Here is a 24,876-nt window from a genome sequence, read left to right as displayed (position 1 = left end):
ATATATATATATCCTTGGTTGGGAGATGTTAAGTACAGGAAGTTTTAGGACACTCAAGCCAAGTCTCTTCTTAATACCTTTATTTGCTAGCCTGTAAAATCTACCAGTGGTAAGTGTTGAGCACATTTTACACTTTCTAAGTAGTCTGGGAAAAACCTTGAAACATTAATAGCCCGCATACTCTAAAACCTCTAGCACTTCCAGTTTTGCAGAAAGGAAGTTTTTGAAGAGCCGAGGTCAGGTGAAGTTCAGCTGAAGGATACTTCATGCAAATAGATTCATTATGCCTAAGTGCACAGTGCTTTAGTGTATGTGGGCACTGCAGAATAAACATGCATCTACTTCAGAAACAATACCAAGACCTGTGGCTCTCCTTTTGATAGCAGTCAGGTTATAACCCTTACAAATTCAAATACAGAGTATTAAGAATGATGGGCAAGCCTGGAAAACACTTAATATAATGTGAATGTATTTACGTTAACGTATATGTTACCATGGTATTTCCAAATGATCAGGGCCTAAAGTAAGAATAAAGGATTCATCTTTACCGATTAGTCTCGTTACGTGTGAAGCCAGAGGGACAGTCGAGCATACACTCTCCATCGTGGATGACAAAGTGAAAATCGCTGGCCAGATGCACTTGAGCGCACAGTTCCATGGTAATGCAGCGCCAGCCCTCAAACTTGTAGGTGCCCGGGGGACAGTTTGGGACACACCGACCCTCGTGGTAGTAGTGGAGACAGGCGGAGCAGGACATGTCATTGTTGGGTTCGGTGCAGCTACCGAGGCACTGGTTGTGGCAACACTCCCCCTTGTCCGTACAGGCAAGCCTACATTGCTTCGGGCAAACTGACAGAGACAGAGAAAGACACGGTAAGTAAGTGTCAGACATATAGAATGGCTTGAGAACACCCTAAACAAAGAAAGTATGCAAGGATAATGTTCCATATACACAGGTCTGCAGAAAGCATCATTCCATCCATATACATGGAAAGCTGGATGTAGGAAGAGAAATAGCAAGACACCCAATTGAAAAGCAAAAAAAAGTTAGACATCGCATTAAAAGGAGGAGATAAGGAGGAGATATTTGACTTCTTGGGCCTGCTGTGCTTGGTTTTAGGCAAGAACAATGCATTCTTTTACTTTCAAATATTCTGTCATGGTGGAAGAGAATCACACCCTTTCTATTACAGCGTCTAACAAAGAATCACTTCCCACAGAAAATGATTGTGCAGGGTGTTTCGAATTAAGCTCGAGCCCCATGAATAATAGTCACTGTTTTTTGGGCATCACTCAGAAACCAAGCAGCAAACAATATGTTATCAATAAAGCGCGGCATTTTCCCATTGCTTGGAAGGACAGACAGTTAGTCAGATTTATCTGACTGAGCTTGAAACGGGACGGTTAATATACGAGTCGTCATCACTAGAGAATAAGTGTTTCCAAGTCCAAACTTTGATGCAGGAAAGACTACAGTTATGAGAAAGTACTCATTCAGCTAAGAACACACTACAAAACCCCGATCTTTGCTTGTATGTAGTCTTCCTAAGTACTTGTGTTAATCCCATCTGTCTTACTCTAAATGAACAGTGACATATGAAAAACAGCAAAAGCAAAAGGAAACGTCTGTTTTTAATGTTCAAAAGCATTTTTTTTTTTTGCTGTAGCCTATTCACAGAAAGTCTCCTCAGGAAAAACAGATGTAAAGAGAAGAAAGCAGACGTTTCCCACCACTAGCTAATCATGAGACACAGGGGTGCCCTAGTTTTAGATAAGCCTACTTCCATAGACAAAACACCTGGACCGTGTGTGTCTGTGTCTGTGGGAATCTGTGTGGTTGTGAAAGGCCTGGTGACACTGTACTTTATACAAATAGCAGCTGAGGAGTCACTTGGGAGGGGGGGAAAAGCTGCCCTCTGTAACAGATAATAAATCTATTGTTTTTTGTTAATTGTTATTTATCGCCGTTTCTTAAATCTGCCTAATTTACATAGAAACTATTTGGAAAGAGCAATGCTTTTTGCGGCCTCCACAGACGTTTGTTATTTAGATTTTGAGAACGTAAGGGTTTACCATTTATTGTTGTGCTTTTGACTACAAGATAAATTTCTTTGCATAAAATGAAGTGAAAAAATGAGGCAGAGGAACTGTGGTTTCTCCATGCAGTCAGAGCTTAAAGAAAACGCGAGTACACACACGCCATCAATATGTTTTATGTGTTATTTTTATATTATTATTAAAATTCGCACAACCATTACAATACACAAATTACTTCATTCATATTGTTTCAGCCTTCCTCGTAACACACGCCATTGTCTGAATGAAGAGTGCACATGTGTGTCCAACGTGTTAGCATGCATGTAGATATGTGAATATTTGTGTACGCTGCAGAAAAGGACTCTCTGCTCCGCTTGTTTATTTGATTTTAAATTAAAGGCAGGTTTGGGTGCATTGCGTTTCATTTGTGTTCAATTTGTTAATCAGTAAAGAAAATTGAACCCTTGTGTTGGGCTGATCTCTGGAAGGGTACTTCCCCTTGCTTCACAAAACATCTGTGCAGGTTGAAACGGTTCACGGTACAGATCAGCACTGCTGCGGAATAAATGCATACTCAGTCTGAGACTTTCATTTCTGCAAGGTTTCTCAAATACATCTTTCTTATATTATCAAAACAAAATTATCAGCAATATTCTTTGAAGGAGGTAATGCACACAGTTGTATGAAATCTCCATCACTAAATTATAGCTTCTTTAATAAACCTTTAGGTCTTTACCTGTGTTAAACTGATTGGAAAGAGGTGTTCTGATCATCATTGCAATGTGCAAGTAAAAGTATGTATGCCTACACAGATATTCCATTTTAAATAAATAAATAAAAATAATCAATTTAGAATTTCCCCTTTTTTCATTTACAAAATTTCCCTTCACTTTAATATTTTTAAGTTAGTTACAAAAATTTAAGAAATGTGTTTTTTCTTTTTAAAAAAACAAGAACCTATTCTCAATAAGTGTTTTTATTATGGGCCACATATTGGTTGTTTCAGTAGCTAATGACAAAAAAAATTCAAGCATTTGAAGTACTGGAATCACTAAAATTTGAATGAGTTATATGACCAGAAAGCTACTGAACAGCGTATTTAAATTATTAGTTTAATTACATGCCACATTATAATTCGTAATCATAATTATAGTTCTATACTGCACCACCCCAACAAGTGTTTGCATGATGACATGAGTATAATACTCAGCGTGGGAAAGGCCATAATGCTATGTATATCTTCCTCTACGCACATTTTCTGTGACGACAGGAGTCGAGCGGCTCCTTCACAAACAGTATATTTTCACCAATAGTGTATCTAACTGTTTTGGATTGGGTGCAGTACAAATACCAAAGATCTTTTTTTTAAACTACGGCTTCAAATGCCAACACACTCACATACTCGCATGTAGCAGCTATGATTTGATTAGAAACATGATGCTGACTCTAGTATGCCAGAGCAGGCCGACTGGTGCTGCACATTTAGTAAGAAAAAAAACACAGCGTGGCTTCATTTTCTTGGAATCCTACCAAAAGGGGGCAGCCAAAGCAAACTCTAATGAGCCTTATTGGAGCTTCTTTCTGCATCATTTTAAACAACTCCTCACTGAAGAAAAAATCCCAAACATGCATACCTTCCTACAGAGGAAAGCAGACAGAGGCGAGGAGGGGGAGTAACTGTCTTAAATCCATATAAGTCGACCCGGTTTCACTGCGTGACCAAACAACCCGTGGTATCAAGGATACAATCCCCTATTTATAGATGGTCGTAATGCAGCCCTATTTCCACGCTGCTGCTCTCTACACATAGCTATGCTGGGTAATGTAGGTTTCCACTACTTCAAAGGAAAGGGACTACCTAACAAGGGTCTCCTCTTAAGATAAGTCGTCATCATCCTTGTAGTCCCCCGGGTAAATGTTTAATATGAACTAAAATGCATCAGGAGCATCAGCAGGTCTGGATTTGACCCTTTTTGAGAACACACTGCATTAAGTAACCTTTTCAAAACTTGCAAATCCCACCCCCACCTCCCTGCAGAAAAGTCAGATTGCTGATTGTTGGGTTAGGGGACCTTATAATGTTGTTCCTCTCTCACAGTACTTACACAACCCTCCTCTCTCCCTCCGCAAACACTGTCTGGTCAAACATCGGAGCCAACCAACAGCCTACCCCCGCTGTTCACCAGACCGCTGCGACACGAGGAGTGGCCAGGTTCGTTTCATTAGTAGTAAACGGCACAACAATCCGCACAGTGGAATCTCCTTCTGAGGAGCTGGCGAGGCCCTGGCTATAGTCACCATTAAATACAGCAGCAGGGGGAGGAAGCATTGCTAATAGGGAGACAGGCTGACAAGTTTAGTTTTTGTTCTAAAGGTATTATCCAGCTGCCGGGCTATGAGAAGAATCTGCAGAATGTTCCAGGCTACGGAGAATTCAACAAGGAGAATGTTAATCCCTATTAACAACTTCCACAACTAGCTGCAAACACGATTACAGAGCAGTCAGAGGAGAGAAAATCTTACAGACATGGAAAATGCAAATACAATATGAGAAAAATGTAGGCATACAACAGATTTTATAGGAAGTGCATTTGTCTCCCACCACCCATAGCCCCCTACTGAACCCACAGCACTCATCTCAACACTGTATGAACCAAAAAGCAGCTTTAATCTTATAACAAGATGGTTCAATTTCAACACTGTTTGTTTTCAGGAGGGTGTGTGTGTGTGTGTGTGTCTGTCTGATGGGTGAGAAGGTTCAATGTTATTGGTTCAAACTGGTGCATTACTTGAGAGGAAGAGGATTGCAGTGCAGCAATTCTCCTCATCTGAATGCGAGTCATGTCTTGTTTGCCGGAGAGCACACTGTGCAAGTAGACTACTACACTGTTTACACTGGAAGGCTGGTGACATGTTTACAGCCAGCTGGCCACTGCCACCTCTGAAGATGAAGTACGCGTGAAAATATAAGTAATGCGGTAAAATGTTACACTAACCCTAAACCAACCAGGTGCAGTCATGCCGAAACGTTCAAATTATCCAACAAACAATGTTTCATTCTTTAAGTCATTCTGCAGATCAAAGTTCAGTGCGTCTTCCCGGAGTCATTTAGAATAAGTAGGAAGACCGACAGACAGCTAGGAAATCATTCATTATTCACAGTGGGGCTCAGGGGAGAAGGAGGGGGTGCCGAATATAGGTGGGTAGGGTTTACACTGTTAGCTGTCTGCTGGACCAATAGCAGCTGGGAGGGGAGGTTCTTTTCCAGATGACTGACATGTTATTGAGTCTGGAGCAGAGATGGTAAACAAGTCCTCTCTTGAGCAGGCACTGGGAGGGGGAGTCGTAACCATAGTGATTAAGCATGACCTTTCCACAGATTTAGAGAAACCATAAGTTAAGGAAAAACCTGAACAGACCCTTTAGTGGAACATTCGTAAATAACAAACCTGGCTGGGCTACGCGGAAGGTGGGACAACCTTTCAGGATGTAATAGGTAACATTTAAACTGGCAGTGATTTTAAAAACGCGTCAGTTTGAAACAAAACCATACAAATACATTATAATTAACACAAAATGTGCGCTTTGAAAATATTGCACATTCGTAAAAAGAACACAACCACCACATACTTTGCTGTGACTGCTTATGAAGGCTGTTAGGATAGAAGCCGTGCACATCAGGCGTCAATCACACCGCCGGTGCTGCTTCACGTTATAAATGGGGTCGTAGCTTCATCAGGACGTAATTAAATTTATCTCTATATCACCTCCATTTATGAAAGCATTCACTCGACTGCACGCTACAGTGATCCACTGCACTGGGGGGATGCACAGCCTGTCTGTGCACAGTCAAGGCATTTGAGCTCAGGTTACCAGCTCTGAAAGCAGACTGCAAGGTAGCTCAACTGTACAGTAGCAAACAGCAGGGCCTATCAGGGCCTGTTTAAGTCCAGATCCCAGGCTGACCCTCCCATCTCCCTGAGCTCAATCAGGCCACATCCTCATCCGGCAACCCGATCCTCCCCGGGAGCCCCCAGTGGATCACTCCAGACACTTGTTTAAAGCACATCAGCCCGAGCGGCTGGAGAGAGGATGCTTCCTCTGCTCACAGCCAAAGGCAAACCGCATCAGAGATTCCAGTGCGGTCTCACTCCTACAGCGATAGAGTCTTAAGTGCTGGGACGATCTAATCTAAAGAGGTTTTCTTTTTTCTTTTTTAAATACTTTTTCAGGCAGATTGTGTCTGGCTGCGCACGTTCGGCAAGATCGACCGTTTCGCTGATCAGAGGGGGTTTTGTTTGGAAGAGGAACGCTGCACGGCATCATGATGCGATTTTCTCGTGCAGACAGCTGGCTCAGATGAGCTTGCCTAAATCTCTGTTCGGGCCTGCGCACAAAGGTGTGTGTGAGCCCATTTCTCCCTGTCCCACTGATTCTGGGTCTTTTCCACTCCCATGCCCTCTAAAGAACAGCAATGTGTTTTTCACACAACTATGTGCTGGTCTGTGTGTTCAGGCATGCGTGGTATTTCCCCTCACTCGAGCTCAGTCACAACAACAACACACAGGCACGCACACATGCGCCCGTACACACACACACACACACACCTTCTTTAGGCCCTCGGGCCTTGGCCCAATCTGCAGCTGTTGTTGTTGTTGTTGTTGTTGTTGCTTTGTTGTTGATTGATTGCACCCACTAAAAAGACACAGGTATGCAGCACCATATGTAAGAACTTTGTTTTTATCACTGTAGAGACAGAGGACGGCCTGAAAGCTATTAAAGTGCTAAAACAATGGAAAAAGTGAGTAAGAATATCCTTCAAAAGTGACATTTTACCACACAGATTAATATATTCTACGCATTCGGATGTTACCAGGCAAAATCCTCATTCTAACTAATCATTGAACAGTAAAAAGCCCAGACATTTAGTTAATCGAGGTCTTTATATTAAAGTTAGAGATGCACCCATGTTAAATAATTCGGTGTTTGAACACCATATCCTTCTTCTATCTTGTAATTCTAGCTTGAAGCAGTTAATGCATGGTTGACAGGACAGGTCAGTTAGAGTGACAGAAAATTAATTGGCAACTGTTTCAATAACAAATAGTAGTTTTAGTAATTTCCCCAGTTTCATTAGAAAAGAATATTAGATGGAAGTCAAATAGTGGGGCCTTTCTCTGTATCAAAGCTGACCTTCTGAATCCCTGTGGGCCTGACTTCTAGTCAACTAATAGCCCCACAGTCCCAGCTCATCACCCCTGGAGTGTTTTTTGTAGCCATGAAGATGAGCCTCTCCAGCAGCTCTCCAAATTATCCTCAAGACTCACATCTAGTGGTTGTCATGACTCAGAGGGGGAGTTCAAATTAAAAGCACATTCAGCTGCACTGACAAATCTAAAGAAGGCATTATTGCAAAAACTGACTGTGTGACTCGTACCTAATGGTTGGCAAGTAAGTGCTTCGCCTGACATGTCTAAAGTTGATCTGGTCATGAAGAGTTCACAGAGATTTACAGAAATGTTTCAGCTGCAGGCACTGAACTTAACAAGCTAAATAAGGTCCTTAGATAGACATTAAGGATGGAAAGTTGGGCATTTTTTCAGAGGTTCTGAGGTGTTTCCTCTTACTAAAGGTGCCTTCTAAAAATACCTGCCTTCCCAGATCTCTTTCATTAAATACAGTGCGTTTCCTGGCACTCCTCTGTTGACTTACTTTTTTTTCAAGCCGAGTGACTGGTCAGGGTTAGTAAGAGCCCGCATTGCACTCTAATCCCTCCTGTTAAGTGATTGTCTTCATAGCTGTTAGTTACATGTATACACTGTAAGATGAATCGTTACAGATTTATTTCGCAACACTGGAAAAAAAAACAACATAGCTGGTCATAAAATGAACAACTTGGTGCTTCCTTTGGCTCAGGCGCTGGATGTTTGCAGGCACAGTTTAAAACCTGGCTGTGTACCCACATGCCACCAGACAGAACTTCCAGCCATATGGACCAATGTTGATTCTCAACATATTCCAACCCACTCCAATCTAAACTTTAATAAACACCTTTAAAAAAAACACTCCTGAATTTTAGTGCTGCTTGTACAAGTTGCAATCAGGGAAATGTGTAACATCTTAGTCTGCAGACAAACGTAGCCAATCATCATCGGAACATCAGAGAACAGTAACGGTTCTCATACCAGAGCATATTTCTGTAAATGACCATCGACAACTCTGACACACGGTGCCCAGACTTCATCCTGGTGCGCCATCCGGCATACATTATCCCTGCTTGCATGACGTCTAGATTCAACATGACAAATCTTCATTTCACGTCGACTTCAAAGAGGTCCTAATCCCGATTAAGCACAGCAACATTTGCCTTGAGCTAAAAAGCTGATGGGGATATGTTTGTGCTCATTGCAAGCACTCCCACCAGGTTAAAATTGAGATCTCTGCTAGCACTGAGGAGGCCATTAGTTGATTGCTCCTCTGTGATAGCGAGAGGATGATAAAGCCTAAAATTGCTTGAGATTACTTTAAATAAAAACATTTTAGAAGTTAAAAAAAGTTATACAGCCCACATTAAAACCTCTGTATGTCTGCAGACACTTTCTGGTTGTTGGCACACACAGGCAGACTGCAGTGTTGTTACTGTGCCCATCTCTTCAGTGCATCGCTCTCTTTTCTTTAGGATACACACCTCAGTATTTGGCACCTTAATGGAGCCACCAATCCCAATAGTCGCTTCATGAATAACATCTGGGTTAAGGATTTCCTTTTTCCTCCCTTTGATGTTGTTATAGAAGCAAGATTCGATTTGATTTGATATACCTTTATTAGTCCCACGAGGGGAAATTTCATGTTAAGGCTGCCGACCTATTGCACACAATGGCGGCGCCATCTTACCCTCCGACCATACGTACATTACACAAAAACATCACATGGGGAAGACAGGTCAGAGAGGTATAACAATGGAAAATGCACCACATGAGGAAAGATAAGCTTCTCCAAGATCTTATCCGTGCTGCACTCAATGAGCCCATTTTGAGAAACTCACGCCTCATCCCATCATTTCAATCCCAGCGGGCAGCATTGTGGGGGTTTGAACAGCCGGTTCCACTTCCTTAATTCTTCGATACGCCAAGCCAGCTCCGATCAGCAAGAACCCTGTTATCATGGTTCCGAATAGGTAGATATCTTCAGCACTCAGGCTCATCCAAGCCCAAACTTCTCATTGAGAAAGGGGTGTCAATTGCATTCAGGGACCAGTTGATCAAATCCATAATTCTCTTTTAAGTTTTAGAGAACGGACTGTGAGAGAGTGTTCCAGGGAAAAGTAATACAAAAAACACGAGACTAGACAAGGACACAAGAGGCTAAGCAGGGAAGCTAAGGGAGGGGAGGAGAGGAGAGGAGAAAAGTGCGACCGCCTTCGTCAAGAGCAAGAGCAGAATTCTTGAGCAGAATTCTTGAGTGTTCATGCACAGAAAAACAAAGGACAAGCACCAGAGTTAGGATGAATCACTCTCTTTATCTAGAGAGCCTGCACTGAGACTTAAGGCTAGGTCTTTCAAGTGTAATGGCCTGATAAGATACCACAGTCCCAGATGATGTCACAGTAAAACAGTATTGTACTGATCCAGTAGAATACACACAAACCTCGTGCTTGTTTTGAACATTTCCTTTTGGCACAAGGAGTTAAAGGTTTGCAGTTTTCCTCATAAACAGTTGAACAACACAAAAGAATAGAGGCACTTACTACTGACATGCACGCTGATAAGGCCAAACAGGACCGGTGACGGGAAATGTTTGGCAGCATTCAGCAATTAGCTCATTCTCACTCGATCCTTTCACATCAAAAGGGTGTGACTGGATATCATAAATAAGGGCTACTTTACCTTAAACATCCCATTAAATCCATGTGTCTTAAAATGACAATAAGCCCAAAAGGGTGGCTTACCATGTCAACGTAAAGCCACGAACGACACTAAAGGACCACTACAGTGTCGTCAACAATGGACTTGTTAAGGTTTATCCTTATTAGTAATTGAGTAACAGCAACACCCAACATCATTCCAGTTGCACAAAGCCTTGCAGCGGGAATGAACTACTATTTACAAGTCTCTGAACAAACTGTGGGTTACGTCACTTTCAGCAAGTTTCTCTCACAGGCTCAACGCAGACGTAGCTCCTCATTTGTAACCTAAGTTTTGGTGTTAATCGGATTTTACCATGACGCAAGTCCCCCATTCACTTCTGGCCTCGAACACAAACAGTAGTCATGATAAAGAGCGTGTGGAAACAATACAAAATGACAAACTGCAGCTCTCCACCTAATCTGTACCATATTTGGTTTTGGGGCAGTGTTTCAATGGCAGTTCAGCTAGAGCATTAAGTGAGACCTCGCTTCAGGACCTTCATATGCCATACATAGAGCGTGGACTCAAAGGTCAGAAGCTAGAGACCGGTGACCAGACATGGGGCAGAGGATGGATAAAGCTGTGCCTGACCTCACACTGCCTATGTGGATGGAGCAGGACAGCTGACAGGCCTTAAACAGTCCCCAGCCCACACTTCCTATTGGCTGCCTGTGACATCATGCTTCTATCCCCATTTTTTCACCTCCTCTTTTCAGGGTGGGTGGAGAGTTCAGTTCTTCCTCCTCCTCCTTCTCCCCCGTCTCTCCTTCTCTTCCCCCCCATCCCACACACACAAATACACTCAGCTTTCTTTGCCCCTTTTAGGGACCTCAGCAGCTTCAGGAGGGAAGAGAGAAGAGGAAGGAGGGAGCAAGAAAATGAAAGAAAGATGAAAGAACGATTAAAGCATGTAGTGTGGAAGCTTTGCTAATTTTATCTACATTTCTAGACAGAGGTGTGTGTGTGTGAGAGAGAGAGTTTCCTCCAACTTGTGTGGCAGGTACATGGCTTGTATGACTCTCATACGAAGCACCACTGCCACATCACACTTGTTTATCGTTAAAGTGCTCCCCGATGGGTCAGCGTGTGGTCTGTAAGCATGAAGCAGAATCTGCATATAAGCCATAAAGTTTTCTTTTTCCTCTCTTTCCTAGGCTCTCGGACTTGAGCAAGTCCTTCCTAATTAACACATGCCAAATGAGGAGTTTTGTCTGGCGTATCGTGCTTCATCGTGTTATTATAAAACTCTGGGTTTGACATTTCCACTAGAGGACAGCTACAGCTGGGCTTTTTCTTTTTCCAGTAATGAAACCAAAAGATTATTAAAGCAAAAGAAAACTAAAAAAAGAGAGAGAGCCACAAAGGGAGACAATAAGAGGAGGCATATTGGGAAATAATTGCTTAATATAAAAATATGCGCTGTAAAAAGAAGAAGAATCAGACTGTTTTTTTAGTGTTTTAAACTAGACATGCAGCAGAGGGATGCGGCTTTTTAGGGAGATTTAAAACACAAAAATGATCAAGACATGCATTCTATGCGTGATGAGGGACAGTGACTAAGGGCTGAGATTCCCCTGCTCTGCGACAATCAAACCTAGTGTTTAGTGCCGGATCACATCCCTCGGCGATAGATTAGCTCTAAGTCGGATTAAGGAGGAGTCAGTGCATATAGGAGAGGTGAAGTGTCATCAAAGCGCTGCAAGAGGACTCAAAGACGCTGCAGTGGTTAGCAAGCATGAGGCAGGAGGGTTTATTTGGGACTTACGGGAAGATGGAGAAAGATCTGGGGGCGGGTTTTTTATGTTGGGCACAAAGCACAAAAACTACATTTGAACACACTTTCAGCTCGTATAGCTTGTCCTGCTATGACACCAAAAGCTGCAGCTTAATCAAAAAGAAAACCTCCACAGGTGTGAACACACTATAAACCCGGAGCATTCAGAAGTCGACACAGAGGGCAGAGAGGACAGATGCCAGTGCAGAGGCTGGGAAATGGACACAGGGAACAAGACCGCTTCCAGCTACAGGAAGCGTGCTAAGCCCCCACCATGTTAAACATAAGACTTCCAGAAATGATTGAAACAAAATGCCCATGCTTTCTCCCCACCAAACAAACAATAGTCTCCTTTGTGAAAGCCTGTGGCTACCAACAGTCAGGGGAGATATAAAGACACAGTTTAGAAAGAGCGGGCATGTTTCCCCCCTTCTTTTTTGAGGCTGCAGACAACTCTCTCCTTCAGTTTGGACAGACGGGGACATAAATGTGGGGCGCACTAGTGTGGCCCACTTAGGTGCCCCCTGCTTAGAAAAAAATGCTTTTGTTTTCCTGTTGTTACAGGCCTCAAACAACTCAAGGAACAAGGCTGCAACAGTAGCGGAGCACCAGCAGGGGGTCAACGCCATGGTAGAGAGGCACGCTAACACAGCAGACATGTTACACACATTCATTGAGATTGTAAACACAGGGCTGAGGAACCAGTTTTTTCCCCCCTTGTTGTGACCTAAAAATCTGTTGTATTCCATTAATGGTTCAGTGAGCGTCTTCTAAAGCAACACAGCATATCTACCACAATCTCTCACACCATCTGAACTCTGATATTTCAGACTTATTATCATTCCTTCAGCTCCATTTTAATCAGCCCCAGGGTTTCCCCGAGCAGATCACTTTACACAAGTTTTCTGTCATCCTTAAAAGATCCCTCTGCTCCTCTGACACACATGTGGTAACCTGCGTAAAGAGGACACTGCACCAACTGCAAGCACAGGATGAGCCGATTCTATATTTACCCGAGAACTGCTGTATCTCTGCTGTCCCCAGATGCAGTAATTCATTAGTTATTTCATAAATGTCTTGTTAACTCTTATTGGTCTGAATGCTGCTAAACTGAACATCATAAACTGTAATAAATGGGGGTCCCGAGGCTATATTTTTTCTCTTCAACAGAAGCACTGGATCAGCTCTGGAATTACTTGAGAGAGAAAAAAATCATATGCCTCATAGCACATGACTGTAGTATTTAACTCCACCGAGGAACATGCAGATGATAACACAACGAGCCCTTTATCCTACTTGAATTGTGTGTTAAATATTAATCATCAATAATGCAACATATTCTTATTCTACGTAACATCAACTGGTTTTAAAATGCCGCCCACGCCCCGATTAAGACCATAACAAGACACCATGGGAGAGTAGAAATCGCACCTGCTAGATCAGTGATTTCCGCCGGAATGCACTTATTCAAACATGAATGTGCGCACACACACACACACACACACACACACACGCATACTTTTGAACAGCTGGTGCTGGGCTGGCTGGCTACATACAGCCAGGGGACAGATAGCTGGCTGAGAGAGGGAATGGGAGCACGTTGCTCAATCAATGAGCCATCAATCACACACTTACACACACACACGAACACAAATGCATACACACAGCAAGAAGGAGCAAAGACATGAAACAGGAGACCATATCCTTTAACTACCACTCAAAAGAAAGCCATCAAAGTGCTGGCTCTGGCTCCAGGCCTTTTTCCATGGCCAAATTTCCAGTCACTGCTTTGTCTTGTGGTGGTTTCATTAGAGCTACTACTAGACTCCTCTGTGTGTGTGTATATGTGTGTTGCACCACAGCAGTTATCTGCTATCTAACTAGCTCACTGCTGCGGGGTTTCTTTTCTGCACTCTGCTGAGCTCCCAGACAGCAAGAGGTTGTGAAAAGGCTGGCAAGGAGGCGGCAGCAATCATATAGTAAGTAGCACCTTTCTGTTGTCTGTTTGGTTCCTGTAAGGAAAAAAGGCGAGTGAGGAAGTAAACAAAGCACGTCAGAGAAGGGACTCAGCAAGTGATTACTGTTATTTATAGCTATTCTTTTCCTGCTTTGGCAACACCTGTACGAGCGGTACGTGATAACTTATACCACTTAAAGGGGGAAAAAGAATACATGGCACAAATTGCGGTTAGTTACTCTGAATAGTTGGATTATTTTAGTCGAAACATTGATTTTTATTTGAAAATGAACAACCTAAACACACCAACACACACACATTCTCGTTTTGATATAATTTTACCAACAGGAATAATAATAAAGTTTTCAATGATAAATGCGGATATCCATCCCTGTTCTTAAATCAATACTAACATCAATTCCTGAACACCCATGAAATCAGGTGGGCCTGTGTCCATTAATTGTTAATTGTTTATGTAAATGTACACAGCGGGAATACATCCACAAACAAAAAAGTAATGCGCATGTAAATCAGAGTCTTTAAACGACTTTAATAACAGTCCAAACATGACTCATTTGGGATAATTCCAAAATATTAGTTCTTATATTTGAAAAGCTAGAACGGGTAATCGTTAGCGGTGTTATTTTATCGGTGACTCAAATGGTTAACGGATTATCTCAGTTAAAGAGAAGCAGGAAAAGGCGAGCGGCATCGCCATCAGCAGCAGGATCAGCAGCGTTAATGTACACAGGGAGGAGTAAACAACACCGGAGGACGTCCTCGTGTCCCTGAGCCGCAGTGACAGCATGTCCTCCTGTCTGCACTGTCATTCTGTGTCAGCTCTCATTACCTACAGCACTGCACGAGCAGCATTGAGTGACTGACTGGCTAATGGCACCTGCTACCTACTGCTTTATGGATGACAGCAAGGGGCTGGGAATCGCCATGACAACGCAGAGATTGCACTATGCCTGACCTCGATCACGTGGAATAATCTGTTCGTTTAAACATTATTACTCATTTATGCAACACAAGAAACCGATTTCAGTTGATTTCTTATGTGTTAAATATCTATAATTTACACAGAAGACACAGCAACCACTCAACTGCTGCCTACATCGGACTAAGTTAGGTCCAGTTCACATAGTGGAGGTTCGGCTTCGCCTTGCCATCTAAACCTAAGTTGTGTTTATTCGCCTGCAGCCATATTTCTGTGACAGCAGATATAGGGGAATCACAAACGAGAGAATAAGCTCCGTCACTTGAAACAAGACTCCCCTTGGATCGTCATTTTTCCTCTAATGGATAACAGAACAATAGATGCCTCTAACTCACCACTAAAGGATCACTGTGCCGTCATTGTACAAGGGGTACAAGGGTCAATTTCCACAGCAAAGAAGAAGAGAAGATGCACTCTCTGTGATCCCCAAACTCTGCTTTGTTTTCTTGGGTAACATTTTTTTTGTTGAAGATTTTAAAGACTTTCTGCAAATGATATCTTGAAGACAGTAAAATCAATTAACTAAAGAAAAGAGATTTACTAAAAAATGATTCAGTATGCTTGTATACCGTCTCTTCCACCTGTCTAAAACTATTTCAGCTGGAAAAAGGGGAAAAAAGGTGCTTATATCTACTGGAAGATTTTAATTAAATAACAATGCAAATAGTAAAGTTGTGTGGTGAGCCCCTGGGAATCCACTTAAAAACAAAACCCAACAAGAAAAAAAAACACTGGGGCAGTTTCACTGTGAGACAACAGGAGAGCACAGAAATGATGTTTACATGCTTCCACAGCACATGGTTAAACAAGTGCAAAATCAAGATGTCTCTCCTAACTGTAACTGGCGAAGTTTACAAAATGTTGAGGTGTGCCTGTTACTCCTCGATCTGACAACTGATCTGCAGTGGCTGCTAAGCGAGCAGCTTCAGACGGAAGCACAACCCAAATTGGGCCTTTGTTCCAGACTGCACAGTGTCTCAGCAGAGGCATGAACAAAACACAACACAGACGCACACGAAGCCTGAACAGTCGCTAACGCGCACACACACAAACACACATAACTAACTCTACCACAAGCGCCTCTGAGCCGCGTCTCACCCACCCACACACATATACTAAACACAACCTAACCCGCCTCCCCTCTCACTCTCTCTTGCTCCTTTTATTCCTCTCGGTCTCCCGCTCCCTCCCCCCTAACCCTCATTCATAAAATGGCTGCTTCACAACTCCAATTCCTGGCATGGAATTTATGGATAAGGGGTCAGGAGCAGCAACAGGCCAGGGGGGACTTGTTAGTTCTATTTTTCCCCTCCCATCTTTTTCTCCTCCTCCTTTTTCGGATAAAAAAAAACCAACCTACACCAATGCGATTTGTCCACCTAATTCTCCTCCACACATATGCCAGCCTTCCTCATCTCTACCCCAACCCTCCCCTTTCCTCTTACCCACTCCCCTCCAAAACAAACCTGATACCCTTGTAGCCTAGCAGGGAAACTAAAGCTATGCGTCTGGCAGAGGAAGGCAGGCACGAAGTGGAGAAGGGGCAGGAGCAAGTGCTGGTGGCTTCTCCTAAGAGGCCAGCAAGAGGGGAATGGGGACAATCTCAGGTTCCATCCCTGGAACACAACCTCCATGTTTTTGCAGTTTTACTACATCACACGGACGCACATGCAAACTCCCAGGGCATGGGTTAAAAACAACAGGACATTGATTGCTATAGCATTTGCTCCGAAAACACCAATCTATGTTAAAGGAGCAACAAAATGGGGCAGCTTGAATGGCCGAGAAACTCATCCCAACCTGCCAACACATACCTGTGTTGGTATGAGACAAAAGTGTGTGTGTCAAGGTAAATTTGAGCCTATGGCATCAGTTTTCCTCACGACACCACTCTGCGATATCTGCTTCTGAAATCACACAAATTAAAACTCACTCAATAACAGCACACAAACCCTGAGGTGCATGTCAGGTTACACCGTAGGTAACAGCATAAAGTTTCAGAGGGGTTTGCGGTTACAACGTAGCTACGGCGTAGATTTCCCGCTGAAGCATTAAACCCCAATAACAATCCCTCTCCTCCTCCCAGCGTCTCCCCTGTGCTGCCCCTGGAGCCCCCAGCAGAAGACGGTACGAGCAAGGAAAGGTCGAGGCCACGAGATGAACGGTCCCACCTCTTGCTGGAATGAGCCTTAATTTGATAGGGGTTGGGCTGAGCCAGGACTGTGGTAAGACATGCACATGTGCCACACAGAAAGAAGCATGTGTTAAGTCACTGGAATGTACACACATATCGGAGACACAATGAGGAAGGTCATTCTTAGGATGCAATTTGAAAAAAACAAAAAACAAAACAAAGAATCAGCCATATGCTTAAGTCGTTGCTGCACGTCTGCCGTTTCTGCATCTCACATCAAAATGAGGACACCAGACGTAAATGCATAGACCTGCTGCAAAATGACACTGTGCCGTGGTTACATAATCTTTGCACTAGTAATGTAGCTGTTACTGTGCCCTGTATCTCATAAAAGCAGCAAATTTAGTTGTTCTGCTATAACCAGAATACAGTGTTCCCCCTCCTAAGCCCACACGTTTCAGCCCACCCATCCTCTTCTTGCCCATCAGTCCTGGCCTTATTCCATTCAAACTTTTCACAGATGGGAACAGAATTGTGTTGATGTGCATTCCATATTCAGTGTACATGCATCATTCACACCACAGACCAGGGCGTCAGAGGGTCAGAGGTGGAAATGACAGACCTGGGCTCTTTATACATGCAAGGATACGTGAATATAAGATCCCATATCTGAGCTGGCAGTGCAAAACAGGGCAGCAGTAATCAAATGAACTAACATCCAGGCTGTGTTGCATGGTGTGGTTACGGTTGCCTGGCTATTTATATGTGTCCCTCCTTCAGAGAAGGAAGTCGCTCCTATTGGATCCAGATGTGAGCGGAAGGACAGACAACAGCTCGACTGAAAGGTAACAGCCTGGATCCAGTTGCTTAAACTACTGTGCTATCATTTAGGACACAGCGGCATTACTCCTAATGGCAAGGACAAAAACATTACTACACATGTACTACCACATAGACTACATTTGTCTTTGAAGTGTATCATAAATGAGAAGGTGGACGGATGTGAATTTTAAAAATGTGTCTAAATAAGTCAACATTCACACATTTAAGCGTTTCTGAGAGGTGAACGTCACCGCTCACCTGAGGCTTCAAGGGTTCAATTACGCTCTCGGCCAGCCAACTACCATAACTTAACACTGCTCTCCTCCTCCCTCTGTTTAGCCACAGTACTTGAATGTCAGCAAGTGCCTGTGAAGCAGGACTAAATGTGTTGTGACCGCTGGTGGTGAATTGCTGGTAGGCAGCACCCCAGTGGGCCATGAGCCAATTGATCTACTAGTAGATCCCATGACACATGATCAATTCTTAGGCCGGTCTCCTAAGAGCTAGGGTCTACAGGCATTTTCACATGCCCTCTGGACTGGGTCAGGAGAATCAGGACAATACTTGTACATGTAGGAGGCAATCTGCTGCACATGCATTCTCACTATTACACAGAACATTTATAGAGTACAAATACTATGCTTGGTTTGGACGAAGGTGCTGCCCGGGTTCAGGGTGCACACATAATGCCCACTGAACAAGTTCTCTATTCTCCAGACAGTTACTTTCGCTATTCCACATGGGTCCACACAGACTCGGTAGTAGGATGCTGTCAGTTTAGAGACTCTTTAATTGTATTCTCAGAACATCTCCACCAGAGAGTTTAAAGCACAGGTGTCAAACTCCAGGCCTCGAGGGCCGGTGTCCTGCAGGTTTTAGATGTGTCCTTGATCCAACACAGCTGATTCAAATGGCTAAATGACCTCCTCAACATGTCTTGAAGTTCTCCAGATGCCTGCTAATGAACTAATCATTTGACTCAGGTGTGTTGACCTAGGGTGAGATCTAAAACCTGCAGGACACCGGCCCTCGAGGCCTGGAGTTCGACACCCCTGGTTTAAAGGAAAGTTGAGCTGAGAGAAGAGAGGATATGATGTCCTGGATATGTTTTGTACAGAATGAGCTGAAATGATAGAATAACTTGTCCATCTGTTCAGTGTACAGTTTCATTCTTTTCTTGTTCTTCTGTCTTCTTACAGCCACCGGACATGATGTGGCAGACAATAGAGGCCGTGGACAGCTGTTAATCTAGTAACATCTGGCTCCGTCAACCCACATTTTTCTCTCCCATAGTGAATGGATACGGACTATTCTCAGAAATGACATGGTGATCCCTTGATCCGCTCTTGCATCAGATATGTCTGGCATGAGATAGCTGAAGCTAGCACAGACGTGTGCACACACACACACATACACACACATACAAGCATCATTTGCGGTTATGGGGCATGAGACATGAGGTCTCAACAGGAGCCATTGTAGACTGCACTACCAGGCAGCCACACTGGGGCCCAATCACCCCTCTGATATGGCTCGAGTCTGAACACCTACGTCAGCCCACAAGCAGCCCGCGTGACGTCAAGCACATGTGTGCTTTGACCAGAAGCCTGCACGAGTTGGTTTCACACAGAGAACGAAAAGGAGGACGGAAAGGGAAGAGAGCACAATCTTGATGTCTCAACTATTTGTAGCCCCTAAAACAGAAAGTGAGATCAGCTTTGATTAGAACACGCAAAATAAAACAGCAGTATTAGTATTTCGCAGCAAGCATCACTGTCAGTCTAATGGTATAATTATACGTCTGCTCTCATATAACTCTGAGGCATTCTTGGTGCCCACAGTAGGCCAATGTTCAAATAAAATAGCACTCTCTGGTTGACCAGCAGCTGCTGGCTTATATATAAAGAGAAGTGATACAGATGCCAAAGGAGACAGCAATAAAAGTAAATCATTTCACCAGTCAAGGGTACATCATGTCAGATCGAATGGGCAGGTTTCTTGGAATAAAGAAAAAAAATCTGACCTTTGTAAGTCAATATTGCCCTTTGTTCTTTGTGCTTCTTGTGTAATACAATGTTGTATTCTGTTTTCTGCGTCAGCGCAGGGTAACGGAATACAACAGTCGTGTCTGGTGTTGTATTACATTAGCTAATAAATGACATCCTGATGCTGAGTTAACTTTGTTGTCTGTTTGGCTGGATAAAATGTGCCAGAAGGAATGTCTCAAAGGCAAGAAAACACACAGAAAAAAAAGTAGGTTTGGCCATGAAATTAAATCTTGATCTTTCTCTATCACTGACACAGCCACAAAAACACCCCTGCACCCTCCTGGTACCCATTCTGCTGGCTCCAACCGCCAAGGCCACCCGCCACGAGGGAAGCAGCAGAACGGTCCGGTTTCCACAAGCCTACGTGCTGCACAACACAACCACATAACTGCGTACATTGGGGTGGGGGGGTTGGGGGTGGGTGGAGGGGGGTGTCTACCCTCACAGTGCACCCTCAATCACGACACAAAGACGTAAAAACACTTTGGCACGGGGTACAGCATGCACGCATGCGTCGATAATGCTTTCTTAATGATTTTTGCCACTGTCTAGTCAAAAGAGGACATATCGTCACTGGTCCACAATATTCACCCATCAATACATTACAAAACAGTTTTGAACTTGAAGCCGTTGACCAATGAGGAGTAAAGACTAATGTGCTTAAGTCAGAGACCAGACTGCCCACTGCTCTCGTAAGCCTGTTTGACCAGCTGTCTATCTTCCTAAAGACAGACTGGAGAGCACTTTGCGTACACACACCCACCCACTTGAGGGAGGGAGCACCAAAGGCACTCCAACTTCCAGACATCCGTCCCATCTGCTCGACCAACCGCCAAAATCAAATCACAACAACAGGAGAGGACCTGCGCTTGGCTTCCCTCTTTTAACCTCAAGGAATTAACCCTTTGAGGTTATGCGTGACAACCTTGAGCATAGCCCTAATTCTAACTGTGGGCATTCGAAATATCCTATTTCTCTTTTTATTAAGTAGTTCTTCAAATTAGTGGCAATCAGGGAACAAAGGAAATAACCTTTCTAACTGAGAGAAAGGTCAGGAGTTAGGATTACCATCTAAGACGTCTTAGAACTCAGAAGGTTAAAACATGCACATTTCTCTTCATAACACATCTAATGTACAAGTTTCCAAGTGCTAAAAAGGCTCTGAGTCAACTATTAAATCTAATGTGTATGCTCACTCAGTGGTCACTTCATTAGATGCACCTGCTCAAGTGTTCAGTAACGTAAACTTCTAATCAGCCAGTCACGTAGCAGCAAACAACTGGATTTGGGCATGTAAATATGATCAAGTTCAAACCAAGCATCAGAATGGAATAGAAAGGTGATTTAAGTGACTTTGAGCATGGCATGGTTTTAATGGCATGAGTATTGCAGAATCTGCTGATGTGCTGAACTATTCTCACACAACAGTCTCTAAGGTTTACAGAGAATGGTCCAAGAAAGAGAAAATATCCAGCGAAAAAGGCAACGTTGATATCAGAGATCAGAGAGAAAGGCCATACCCCTTCAGGTGGTGGGCAACAGTAACTACTAATCATTTTTTACAAGCACGGTGCAGAAGAGCACCTTGAAGCAGATGGGCTACAGCAGCAGAAGTGCACAATGGGTGCCACTCCTGTCAGCTAAGTCAGGCTCACAAAAATTAGACAACCGAAGACTGAAAAAAAAACTTTGCCAGGTCTCATGAGGCTCAGTTTTTGTCAATATTAACCAAAATCTCAGAGGACGTTTAGAGCACCTTGATTAGTCTATACCCTGGAGGCGAAAGGGGATCCAACCTGGCAACAGCAAAGTGTAACTAGTGAAGTGGCCAGTGAACATATAGTTCAACTTTAATAGAGAATTTGCAATATTAATCTTTATTATTTATATACACTTTTGTCTATCTCGATTGTAAAACATTGTGTTATCCCTGGTATTCAGCCCACACATACTCTCAACACTGTACATGCCTTCTCTAAATCTGAAGCCGTGATTCCATTTCATTGAACTTGCAGTGTACATTACTACTCGAGAGCACGTTAGGTGTGAAGGCAGGAGCTATAAGTGAAGAGAGGTTGTGAGTGCACCTTGCAAAGAGTGTGTTTCAGCCTCAGGACTGCATTTTCCACAACACTCCTGCAATTCAGAGCTGCCGAAGAACATGCTCAACTCATTAGAGCAGAGTTCGTTAAACCTTTCTCATCAATGTACCTGCACTCTGCTCTCCATCCTCCCACGTTTACTCTGTTATTAACCAGACAGCGCTGTGAGATAAATGACTACATTAATCGTCTTTGATAGCTCAGGGATTTTTCTTGTTCGCGGGCGGGAACAGTATACGGTACACGGTGATGGTCAGGGCCATTTTGTAAAACTGCGTACGTGTCTCTCCCTGTGTGCAAATGTGTGCAGGGACTGAAAGCAGCGGAGTTTGGATCACTGCTTGATGGATAATTTGTCCCTGCGTGTTCAGTGTCTCTGCTGTAAATGAAACACATGGGACATGGCAGCAGACTCTTAACCCCACTTTGTCCGATGGCTGTGTTTGCTCTTTGCACTCTCCCTCTCTCGTCAGAGGTGAGCCTCTAGTTCTCAGATTGCCGCAGCTGTCAGGGAAGACCCGAAGGACTCTGGCTGTTTCTTCAGTTCACAGAGGAGTTAATGCTCTCTGGCTTTTTCACTTGCAGAACCATATTTTTCCTTTCCTCTGTATCCTCTTCCTTCCTTGGGGGTATGCTGTGAAGTTGTAAACCTGAGCCACAGGTGTCCAGCAGTGATACGCGTTTTGCCCCCACCCCAAACGCATCTGGGAGATCTTATAGTTCTTTCACCCAAAGCATCAATTTAGCATACAGTTTATGAGAGCAATGCAGGCAGGGCTTGTTGTGCAGTAATGTTGTATTATTATGGCACCTTTCTCCTGAGGGTACCTCTAATCCAGTTACAGATTTAAACAAGGGAAATGGTTCCAAGGCATCCATCCCACTTATCCTTGGATCACAGGGAGAACAGAAAAGCTTGTTGCCAATCCTGCAGGGACTTCAAAGGGTTCAACCATCCAAACATTTGTAGAAATTTGTGGAATTCAGCATACTTGATTGCACCTGAACTACAATAATACCTAAATTCCAGCTCGTTAATTAAATCCTGTGATGAAACCAACAAAACACTGAAACCTGGTTTGTGGGAGGCATGTGGAGGCAGAGGACCACCTCTGTTAATTCTTATGTTTTTAACAAAACAGCAGGAAAAGTGCAAAACACAGATTTTTACTGTAATCAATTAATAACATTAGCAATTATTAACAGTTGTAACAAGAACACTGACAACTGTTTTAAATACATTCCACATCATGCATGAATCCGTTTCCTAGATCTAAAAGGATAGCTGGCTGCAGATTAGCTTCTGATATTTTTTTAATAACATTAAGGCAACAGCTTTTCAATTTAATACTTTCAGTTCATATTCTGTAGTGAAAATATGATGCAAAATGTCCAATTTTGCCCTATGTCTTAATAAAAAATAGCAAAAGTAACAATGTTAATCATTTGAAGTTGGGTTAAATTTTGTCTATATTAACAGGCAAAAATCAAATATATAAAAAAAACACAAAGAAAATCCCATAAACTCCTTGGCGGAGGTATGAGAAGAACAACATGATCTTCCTGATTTTCAGGAAGAACACAATCCATTATTGCCGGATAATTGCCACACATAGAAACCATCAATAGTTCATACAGCTCTAAGCCGAGCCAACACACATAAATGCTTGATGTGCACAATTGTAACGACTCCAAACATATGACCACAGAGTCAAGAGAGAGAAAAGGACCTTTTCCTTTAGGGGAGAAGTGGCACCAACAAACGAGTGCGCCCGCACCGACTGCGCAGAGCCCACGTACCCTTCAAACATGGCATTTTCCAGTGCAGCTCATGAAAAAAAATAATAGATGTGTCGTCACCCCATAATCGCCATTAAGAGGAATAAGAAGTGGGATTTTCTAAAAATAAACTCATTTGTTGGGGTCTTAGAGGCTAAACACTGCATTCTAGAGAAGCTGAGCTGAGTGCAAGTGACGTGCCAGCGGATCACTTACCGTCATGCATTCTTAATTTAAGCTGTATCCCTCTTGAGGGGGCCTTAGGTAACCTTACAAATGCATGAGGAATATGGGTTAAAGTGTGAACACGTCTCCAAATAAGGATTACTGGATTATAGGAAAAAGCTTTTTTTTTCACTTTAGACAATTGTTAGTTTGGTGTATGAAGCCTCAGAAAACACTAATGTCTACAAACAAAACTTAACCTGACAACCCCGAAGACGTCATCCATATTTTCCATGTGACTGACAGCAGAAGAAAGGATACATATTATCCCATTTTCATACATGTACTGCACCCCTGAACCCCCCCCAACATCACCCAACAGCAGTGCATGTGAGAAATACCCCACACAGTCAGTTTTTATATTAAGCTGTCATTAACCTTGTCAACTTCTCAGTACAAATTCTATATAATGTTGGAATGTACTGATGCACAAACAGCACAGGTGCATTCATTATTAGTGAGCTTGTGTCATGTGTGGTGCCTCCTGCATGCATACATGAAGGCAGCTCCTTCGCTTAAACCACACAGAGTATTTCCCTGAGTGCAAACGCATCTGAAACAGACCATTTTCTTCTGCGTGCTACATGTGAGAAAGGACAGCTGTGGAAAATATCCCGACCCGATCTTCTGAAATTGTCCAAAGTTCCTGTGTGAAAACAGCCACAGAAACCTAAGTAAATGATTCGCCACGGGAATGAACAAGACGAGAAGTAGTGAGAAATTAGGTTTCTGGAGGACAGGGGTTATGTCCTCTTTCAGTTTGTGACATTACGTGAAGACAGTACTGTTATCCTTTTGTAACAGTGGAAATCAACTGTACCGACAGCTTATATAATCCCTGCCCAATCCAAGGCACTTTTTCTTTTTTACTGTGAGGTAAACAGGCCAACAGTACCCAGAGTGCAAAGAGGTGGTCTTCCAGGTTAGGAGCTGTCGGGGTGAGAATCAGCAGAAGGGTGAGGAATTAACAAGTGTAGCAGGAGAACAGTTGGTGATGGAGGGTCAACAGCTTTCAGCTATTGGTCAGAGTTTATCAGACAAAGCAAGCAATGAGGAAACAAAAGGTATTGTTTCAGATCTCCCTGTGAGAA

General features: G+C 43.2%; 1 protein-coding gene and 1 long non-coding RNA gene across 2 annotated transcripts in view; one reads left to right on the top strand and one right to left on the bottom strand.

The window, feature by feature from the left end:
• Positions 1 to 24,876, bottom strand: part of igf1ra (insulin-like growth factor 1a receptor) — a 71,139-nt gene that overhangs the window by 21,153 nt on the left and 25,110 nt on the right. Inside the window, exon 3 of the mRNA XM_005729912.1 lies at positions 549 to 849. Within this exon, the coding sequence (XP_005729969.1) occupies positions 549 to 849 (301 nt within the window). The remainder of the gene's footprint in view (positions 1 to 548; positions 850 to 24,876) is intronic.
• On the top strand, positions 13,645 to 17,653 carry LOC102215056 (uncharacterized). Its single transcript, XR_311655.1, has 3 exons — positions 13,645 to 13,697; positions 16,762 to 16,900; positions 17,590 to 17,653. It is a non-coding gene; the product is annotated as an uncharacterized LOC102215056 (long non-coding RNA).

Source organism: Pundamilia nyererei, unplaced genomic scaffold (genome assembly GCF_000239375.1).
Source record: "Pundamilia nyererei isolate P.nyererei 1_Seehausen unplaced genomic scaffold, PunNye1.0 scaffold00035, whole genome shotgun sequence".
Taxonomy (NCBI): domain Eukaryota; kingdom Metazoa; phylum Chordata; class Actinopteri; order Cichliformes; family Cichlidae; genus Pundamilia; species Pundamilia nyererei.
The sequence above is the reverse complement of the archived record's forward strand: the minus strand, read 5'-3'. Positions and strand labels throughout refer to the sequence as shown.